Consider the following 10,000-nt stretch of genomic DNA (forward strand, 5'->3'; position numbering starts at 1 on the left):
AAAATTCCTCCAAGCCGGTGTGCAGGACTGACCAACAGTTACCGGAAACGTTTAGTTGCAGTTATTGCTGCACAAGGGGGTCACACCAGATACTGAAAGCAAAGGTTCACATACTTTTGCCACTCACAGATATGTAATATTGGATCATTTTCCTCAATAAATAAATGACCAAGTATAATACTTTTGTCTCATTTGTTTAACTGGGTTCTCTTTATCTACTTTTAGGACTCGTGTGAAAATCTGATGTTGTTTTAGGTCATATTTATGCAGAATTATAGAAAATTCTAAAGGGTTCACAAACTTTCAAGCACCACTGTAAGTGACATGAACAGCATGAGCTTGTGTCAAACATATTACTGTGTTAATATACAATGTGAAATGGTAATAAACTTAATTTTTATGCTCTGACAATATGGTGCAAACGTTAGAGTGAAATTGATTTATATATATATATTTAAAAAAAAAAGCTCTATTGTGCATACTGTGTGTCTGCATTGCAGGAAAGAAAGGTCTCTCTGGATTCTGTCGGCTGTAGGACTGGTGCTGCTCATCATTCTGATCAGCGTCGTCGCTTACATGTTGAATAAGATGCGCAGTAAGTGTTCACACCTACTTTTTAAATAGTCTTTCAGGGATGTTTTTCAGGTTTCCAGCACTGTTTGTTTAAACAGGGAGGAAGCCATGGCCTAATGGTTAGAGAAGCTGCTTTGGGACCAAAGGGTTGCCAGTTCAATAGCCCCTGAGCATAACTATGTCATCATTTGTTTCCCGCAATGCATTATGGAGGGTAGCTGGGGTCGGTACTTGGGCAGATGTTAGATTCATTTTATGTGAGAAGAGCGATTTTGCCATGCTCTGTCGTGGAAGACAATGAAATTGGTGATTTAAAGAGGTGGATAACATGTCGAGGATTTACAGCAAGAAAATATCAAGTCAAGTCAAGTTTATTGTCAAATATGCTATACATGCTCGACATACAGCACAGATGAAATATCAGTCCTCTCTGACCCACGGTGCAAACAGGCAATGCAATAAATAAAGAATAGAATAATTGAAAAAAAAAACAATATAAACAGTATAAACACTCTAGATAGGAACTAGACATAGACACTCAAACAATATAAACGGTATAAATAAACAGTATAAACACTAGATAAAAACAAGACAGACTAAACACTCAGACAATATAAACAGTGTAAACACTAGATAAGAACTACACACAGACTAAACACTCAAACAGACAATATAAACAGTATAAACACTCTAGATATGAACTAGATGTAGACTAAACACTCATATATACATACATACATACATACATACATACACACACACAGTTTACTTCTTTATTTGTGTTGACAGATAGACATTTATCATAGCAAAAACCAAATTTAATAGGAGTTTTATACAAAACTAAAAGAGTCTGCTCACTGAGTGTCCTAAGGATACATGTGGCACCTACGTCTCCAAATGAAGAGGCTCCCAATTATGCTGGATACTGAACAGAATTTGGTAAATTTTTTGGCCTGTTTTTTAGAGAGTCCACAGATCTGTAATCCACGCACACACATTTTATGGACATGGCCCAAGCTACCAAAGATTAATGCTATTGTTTTACAAGAATAACCACAGCTATTTAACGCATTGCACAAGGGTTGATATTTCAATATTTTGGACGAATAGCAAGTTTCCATATAGCTGTCAAAAGAACAACCAATTTCTAACATAATGATGGATCTATTCTGCTCATTAATTGATATCAGATCAGGTGTATTTGGTGAGTGATTAATAACAACTCCCAATATATCACACTGATCATTTGTGAGAGAAAAACAGTCTATTATAACACGTCCAGAATGGATTGATGTGAAGTTGTTATCCTTGCGCAGCTCTTTCAAGGTCAGCGCTACAATGCGATCATGACGCGCTATGTACAGTCCCTTGTAAGCGGGGCAACCGTTCAATATGTGTGCCATGGTCTCTCTTTGCTGATCGCGGTGTAACATACAGAACAGTTCGTGCTGAGTTGGATACCATGTAGCCAAGTTTGCTTTGGTTGGTAGTACTTGTAAACGGGATTTGATGGTGAATTTGTGTATGTCGTCGTGTAGGGCTGTGTTTCGCAGTACAGAGTGGGATACACTATGGTCGGCGTCAGGTAAACAGGCTAGTTTTCCCTGTAGGCGTAGCGCTGTCCAGTGCTGAACTGCTCGTGTTTGGAAATATTCCAATACTGATGTTCTGCAATTTTCTGGATTGAGGTGTTGTGGGCGGCACGGTGGTGTAGTGGTTAGCGCTGTCGCCTCACAGCAAGAAGGTCCTGGGTTCGAGCCCCATGGCCGGCGAGGGCCTTTCTGTGCGGAGTTTGCATGTTCTCCCCGTGTCCGTGTGGGTTTCCTCCGGGTGCTCCGGTTTCCCCCACAGTCCAAAGACATGCAGGTTAGGTTAACTGGTGGCTCTAAATTGACCGTAGGTGTGAATGTGAGTGTGAATGGTTGTCTGTGTCTATGTGTCAGCCCTGTGATGACCTGGCGACTTGTCCAGGGTGTACCCCGCCTTTCGCCCGTAGTCAGCTGGGATACAGGATACAGCTTGCCTGCGACCCTGTAGAAGGATAAAGCGGCTAGAGATAATGAGATGAGATGAGGTGTTGTGTATTGTCATTGACTGTGATTGTTGCTTCAACAGTAACAGCTGGGTCTGCGACTATGTTCTAATCCAAGCTGACAGGCTGCCCCGATGTATGTTTCCAGCGCAACTGTACATTTGCACAGTTGCAGATGTCGTTGAGGTCAAGCCAGTCTGAGCGCACACCAAAGCCAGCTGCATTTGTGTTGAGCTTCCCGTTAGGTCTTTTGCCAAATCCAAGAAAGCTGTCCTCCTCTGTTCCATATTATTACTCCTTTTTCTACGTTATCGACGGCAGTCATGACGGGTGAGATAGTTAGTGCTTGCTGCGTGCCGGCATCGGGCCTCCATTCGCCATTGCTCACGCGTGCGCGCACACACAACACAACACAACAAAATAAAGAAGTAAACTGTGTGTATGTATATACATACATACACAGTTTACTTCTTTATTTGGGTTGAAAAATCAGCAGGCTCAAGAACAGTTTCATCAGCAAAACCAGCAGGCTCAAGAACAGTTTCTTTCACCAGGCAGTCAGGAGGCTCAACTCCCTCCCTGTTCTGCCCCTCCTCCCCCCTGCCACAGATTCCACTCGCACACACCCCTTCAGCATCTGACATGTCATCCTCACAGTTCCCCCCCCAACACACACACACACACACACACACACACACACACACACACACACTCACATAAATTAGTTCAAATAGCCAAACATTCAAGGGCACTTGAGGTATAGCAGGTAAACATGAAATAAACAGTATAAACAAACTAGCAGCTGTTAAGATGAGGTAGTGCGGAATAGTGCAAATGAGCGAGGTAAAGTGAGATGTGCGGTCCCTGAGTTCAGTGTGTTAATGAACGATGAGATGTGTGTGTGTGTGTGTGTGTGTGTGTGTGTGTGTGTGTGTGTGTGTGTGTGTGTGTGTTGGGGGGGGAACTGTGAGGTGAGGATGACATGTCAGATGCTGAAGGGGGGGCAGGGGGGTGTGCGAGCAGAATCTGTGGCAGGGGGCAGAGGGGGGAGGAGGGGCAGAACAGGGAGGGAGTTGAGCCTCCTGACTGCCTGGTGAAAGAAACTGTTCTTGAGCCTGCTGGTTTTGGCCTGGAGACTCTGCAGTCTCCTCCCCGACGGCAGCAGGTTGAAGAGGCTGTGAGATAGGTGGGTGGGGTCACCTGCAATCCTTATGGCTTTGCGGGTGAGGCGGGAGTTATAAATATCCATTAGAGAAGGGAGAGAGACACCAATGATCCTCTCAGCTGCTCTCACGATGCGCTGCAGAGACTTGCAGCAGGACACGGTGCAGGCGCCGTACCACACGGTGATACAGCTGGTCAGGATGTTCTCGATGGTGCCTCTGTAGAAAGTGTGCATGATGGGGGCTGGGGCTCTTGCTCTCCTCAGTTTGCGGAGGAAGTACAGACACTGTTGGGCTTTTTTGGCCAGTGATGCAGTGTTGTTGCTCCAGGACAGGTCTTCAGAGATGTGCACACCCAGAAACTTGGTGCTGCTCACCCTCTCCACTGCAGCACCATCGATAGATAGTGGAGCATGCTGGGTGTGCTCTCTCCTGAAGTCCACAACAATCTCCTTCATCTTCTCCACATTCAGACGGAGATTGTTGTCCTTGCACCACATGGCCAAGCGGCTCACCTCACTCCTGTAGATTGTCTCATCGCCATTGTTGATGAGACCCACCACAGTCGTGTCATCTGCAAACTTAATGAAGAGATTTGAGCTGGATGTTGGTGTGCAGTCGTGGGTCAGCAGAGTGAAGAGGAGGGGGCTTAGCACACATCCTTGGGGGGCCCCCGTGTTCAGTGTGATGGTGCTGGAGGAGTTGCTGCCGACCCGTACAGACTGTGGTCTCCCCGTCAGGAAGTCCAGCAGACAGTTGCACAGGGAGGTGTTGAGTCCCAGCTGGTCCAGTTTGTGAATGAACTGCTGAGGAATGATTGTGTTGAATGCTGAGCTAAAGTCTATGAACAGCATTCTGACATACGAGTCTTTTGTCTCCAGGTGGGTGAGGGCTGAGTGGAGGGCAGTGGAGATGGCATCATCGGTCGAACGGTTGGACTGATATGCAAACTGGAAAGGATCCAGGGCGGGGGGGAGGGCAGACTTCATATGCCTCATGACTAGCCGCTCGAAGCACTTTATGAGGATGGGAGTGAGTGCGACAGGGCGGTAGTCATTGAAGCAGGAGGGAGACGGCTTCTTCGGGACTGGGATGATGGTGGTGGTTTTGAGGCACGTGGGGACAACAGCCTGGCTCAACGAGATGTTGAAGATGTCTGTAAAGACATCTGTGAGCTCCTCGGCACAGTCTCTCAGGAGACGACCAGGAATGTTATCAGGACCCGGGGCTTTTTGTGCATTTGTTGTCCTGAGAGCTCTCCTCACGCTGTCTGGGGACAGCGTCAACACCTGGTCGCCGGGAGGTGGTGGGGTCTTCTGTGCCGTGGTGCTATTGTCTGCCTCAAAGTGAGCGAAGAAGTCGTTCAACTGATTCAGCAGAGATGTGGAGTTCTCACAGGTCTGTGGCGAGGGCTTGTAGTCTGTGATGGTCTGAATCCCCCGCCACAGGTTCCTGGTGTCTCTGCTGTTGTTGAAATGGTCAGCAATGTGCCTGGAATACTGTCTCTTGGCCACCCTGATGCCTCGTGACAGATTGGCCCTAGCTGTCCTCAGGCCCACCTCGTCCCCAGCTCTGAAGGCAGCGTTCCGAGCCCACAGGAGCCTATAGACTTCCCCTGTCAGCCATGGCTTCTGATTGGCCTGAATGGAGATGGTTCTGGTAACCGTAACGTCGTCCATGCACTTCCTCGTGTAGGCAGTGACGGTCTCCGTGTACTCCTGGAGATCTGTGGTGTTGTTGTAGGTGGCCGCCTGTCTGAACATGCTCCAGTCAGTGGTGGAAAAACAGTTCTGGAGTGCCTCTGAGGACCCCTCTGGCCACACATGTATCTGTTTTTTAGCTGGTTTGGTGACTTTAACCAGTGGCCTGTATGCTGGCATTAGCATAACAGTGGAGTCATCTGAGGCCCCAAGGTGGGGGAGGAGTAAGGCTTTGTAGGCATCTTTATGCATGGTGTAAACATTGTCCAGAGTATTGTTTCCACGTGTAGGAAAGTTGATATGTCCATAGAGTTTTGGAAACACGCTTTTGGGGTTTGCATGATTGAAATCCCCAGCCAGGATGAGGAAAGCTTCTGGGTGGGCTGTCTGCTGCTCACTGATATGCAGATAGTTCATTCAGTGCTTCACTCCTGTTGTTATTGGAGCCGGGAGGGATGTATAATGCTACCAGCAAATACCAGCAAATGTAAATTCCCTCAGCAGATAGAATGGCTGGCACTTAATAATCATAAACTCCACCAGAGGTGAGCAGTGCTTACAGACCACAACAGCATCACGGCACCAGGCATCACTGATGTAAACACAGAGTCCTCTGCTGCGAGTCTTACCCCCCCCCCCCCCCCCCCCCCCCCCTTGACTAGCGCTCTGTCTGACTGGTAGCATGTTAGCCGGGCTAGCTGAATGGCACAATCCGAGACGCTGTCATTAAGCCATGTTTCCACAAACACAAGGACACAGCACTCACTCACAGACTTAAAAGATGAGCGGAGCATATGAATATGAATCCAAATCAAGCTTGGTGAGAAGGTAAGACATAAGTGACAGTAATTCGTACAACCTAGAGATTTTTTTAAGTAAGTTAATAATTTCATTAAGTATACTTAAGTAAAATATATTTCCTTAAGTATACTTTTGTGTGCCAAGTATACTGATATCAATGTACTTACAGTATACTTGTAAGTAAACTAATCTAATACTTCCTGGGACTAAATTGGCCCACTTTTAGTTTATAAAAAGTATACTTTAAGTCTAAGAGAAGTAAACTCTGAGTATTCAACTAGTATTTTTTATTTTGTACTGCAAGTATACCACAAGTAAACTTATATACTAATAGTTTACTAGTTCTACACTTGTAGTCCACTCTTTAGTTTACAAAAGTGTACTCATAGTATACTGGAAATATACTATGAGTTTACTTGTTTTATACTTCCAGTCCACTTTTTACTTTACTAAAGTATACTTTGTAGTATACTGGAAATATACTACTGGTTTACTCGTTACACACTTCTTGTCCACTTTTTAGTTTAGAAAAGTGCACTTTATAGTATTGGAAATATACTATTAGTATTCCACCCCAGAGCTGACCACAAACTTATGATACATGTAGGTTTAAAAGATGGGATTTAAAACATGCTGCCGTATATTATAAAGAAGCCAATATGTGTGAAAAAGAAGTATTTTATAGGCTACTATCAAAAGGAGAAGCACAACTACAGGGTAAGTACGCTTAAACATTTCTCATTATCTGTAGCTGCTTTATCCTGTTCTACAGGGTCACAGGCAAGATGGAGCCTATCCCAGCTGACTACAGGCGAAAGGCGGGGTACACCCTGGACAAGTCGCCAGGTCATCACAGGGCTGACACATAGACACAGACAACCATTCACACTCACAGTCAATTTAGAGTCACCAGTTAACCTAACCTGCATGTCTTTGGACTGTGGGGAAAACCGGAGCACCCGGAGGAAAACCACGCAGACAACATGCAAACGCCGCACAGAAAGGCCCTCGCCGGCCACGGGGCTCGAACCCGGACCTTCTTGCTGTGAGGCGACAGTGCTAACCACTACACCACCATGCCGCCCACACTTAAACATAAGCCAAAAATATTTTAATACTTTATTACACTTTTGTTAAGTATATCTTGATCAAACGTTTAAGCTTAATATACTTAGACTTTTCTATATACTTTTCAGTATAAGCCAAGTATACTTATACTTAACTTTATTAAGGATAAGTAAATAAAAAGTAAACTGAAGCATCCTCTCTTATTTTTGTTTAATAGAAGTATACTAGAAGCACACTTAAATAAACTTATTTTTTTGTAAGGGCGAGTCTATCATACTGTACAACAACAACAACAACAACAAATCTCAGAATGTTTTATCAAATAATTTATCAATTAATGATTAGTTAAATAAAACTTCATATCAGGAAACATTAAAAAAAAACACCACTTTGGAAACCCGCTGATCTGCCGTGTCATATTCAGTATAAATGCATTTACAGTACTTCAATAAATGCTGCTAGTGGGCGGCACGGTGGTGTAGTGGTTAGCGCTGTCGCCTCACAGCAAGAAGGTCTGGGTTCGAGCCCCGTGGCTGACGAGGGCCTTTCTGTGCGGAGTTTGCATGTTCTCCCCGTGTCCGCGTGGGTTTCCTCCGGGTGCTCCGGTTTCCCCCACAGTCCAAAGACATGCAGGTTAGGTTAACTGGTGATTCTAAACTGACCATAGGTGTGACTGTGAGTGTGAATGGTTGTCTGTGTCTATGTGCCAGCCCTGTGATGACCTGGCGACTTGTCCAGGGTGTACCCCGCCTTTCACCCGTAGTCAGCTGGGATAGGCTCCAGCTTGCCTGCAACCCTGTAGAACAGGATAAAGCGGCTAGAGATGATGAGATGAGATGAAATGCCACTAGTGAGGTACACTGAACATTATACATACCTGAAAGAGAACCCTTGGTGGTTTGGGAGTTTTATCAGTCCGACAGGCTCATTCGGCTGCCGAGTGCTTCGGTATGTTGAGAAGCAAAGACCGAGGAATGTGTCTTTGTTTTACAGGCTTTGGAATATCACTAGTTTCAGACAATGAACAGTGTTGATTGTTATAATCTTCTATAACCGAAGGGCGTTCCGCAGACCATGGAAATATTGCTGAGTCACAGTTTAAGTACATCTTTTTCCCACCAGAGGAATGTAAGCTACAAACACTTGTCCATTTTGATTCAGTTTGAAGGTTTTCATTGCGGATTAAACTTATCAATTTCTTTCTTCTCTTCTTCTCGACTGGCAGCTGATAAAAGCTCAAATGAGGTGTTCTCTTTGTTGTGGAGACACAGTAAGGTACACAGCAATTCACTTTAGGCGTGGTTAAAACTGGTTAGACAGAACAATGCAGTGTTTAACAAAGGTGAAAGTAAACAATATGGCGGAGCTGACCCCGGGTATCACCCATAATGCATTGCAGTAAACAAGTGATGACGTAGTTATGGGTTAGGGTTATTCCCTGGACCAGTAGGAACGGTTGAAGTGCCCTTGAGCAAGGCACCGAACCCCCAACTGCTCCCCAGGCTGCTCTGGGTATGTTATACGGTACATCGCTCTGGATAAGAGCATCTGCGAAATGCCATTAATGTAATGTGAAATACACAGACGCATTGAATCATGCAAGTTTTGCGCAAATTCATTTTGCATCATCAGACAAATCAGATTTGTAAACATGTGTACATGTAATTAGGTGCTACACCCCCCATGGGAAAAAAAGAAAATGAGGGAAACTAGTTAAACTAACATAATATTGCAGTGTAAACAAGTTTCAAGACACTGCGAAAGCAAAAAAAAAAAAGAAAAAAGTAGAAGAAAAAAAACCCTGTACAATACAGTGCCATGAGAAAGTTTGGGCACCCTTGACAAATCCCAGTATTTTTCATTCATATATAATTGGGTGTTTGATTCTACAACTTAGTCTTGACATATGAAATAAATAAAAGACACAGACATATTTCAGCATTGAAGAGAAGTTTATTGGGCTAACAGAAAAAGTGCAATATGCAGCAAAACAAAAATAGGCCCGTGCATAAATTTGGGCACCCTAACAGAAACATTCCATCAATATTTAGTGGAGCCTCCTTTTGCAAAAATTACAGCCTCTAGACGCTTTCTATAGCCACCAATGAGTGTATGGATCTTGGACGAAGGCATCTTGGCCCACTCCTCCTTGCAAAACATCTCTAATTCCTTGAGGTTTGAAGGTCTACGAGCATGGACAGCTTGCTTCAATTCATCCCACAGATTTTCAATGATATTCAAATCTGGGGACTGGGATGGCCATTCCAAGACATTGTACTTGTTCCTCTGCATGTATGCCCGAGTGGATTTTGAGCAATGTTTCGGGTCATTGTCTTGTTGAAACATCCATCCCCGGCGCAACTTCAACTTTGTTACAGACTCTAGCACATTATCTTCAAGAATCTGCTGGTATTGAGTGGAATCCATGCGACCGTCAACTTTAACAAGGTTCCCAGTACCAGTACTCGCCACACAGCCCCACAGCATGATGGAACCTCCACCAAATTTCACTGTGGGTAGCAGATGTTTCTCTTGGAATTCTGTGTTCTTTTTACGCCATGTGTATTGCCTCTTGTTGTGACCAAATAACTCGATTTTTGTTTCGTCAGTCCACAAGATCTTATTCCAAAAGGATACTGGCTTGTCCAAATGTGCTTTTGCAT

At 44.5% G+C, this 10,000-nt stretch overlaps 1 protein-coding gene across 2 annotated transcripts in view; it reads left to right on the top strand.

The window, feature by feature from the left end:
- The window catches only part of LOC132871829 (polymeric immunoglobulin receptor-like), a 227,064-nt gene that overhangs the window by 209,891 nt on the left and 7,173 nt on the right, over positions 1–10,000 (top strand). For both annotated transcript variants that reach the window (XM_060906367.1, XM_060906366.1), the window contains exon 7: positions 501–595. In XM_060906367.1, the coding sequence (XP_060762350.1) occupies positions 501–595 (95 nt within the window). The remainder of the gene's footprint in view (positions 1–500; positions 596–10,000) is intronic.

The sequence above is a fragment of the Neoarius graeffei genome, chromosome 23, assembly GCF_027579695.1.
Source record: "Neoarius graeffei isolate fNeoGra1 chromosome 23, fNeoGra1.pri, whole genome shotgun sequence".
Lineage (NCBI taxonomy): Eukaryota > Metazoa > Chordata > Actinopteri > Siluriformes > Ariidae > Neoarius > Neoarius graeffei.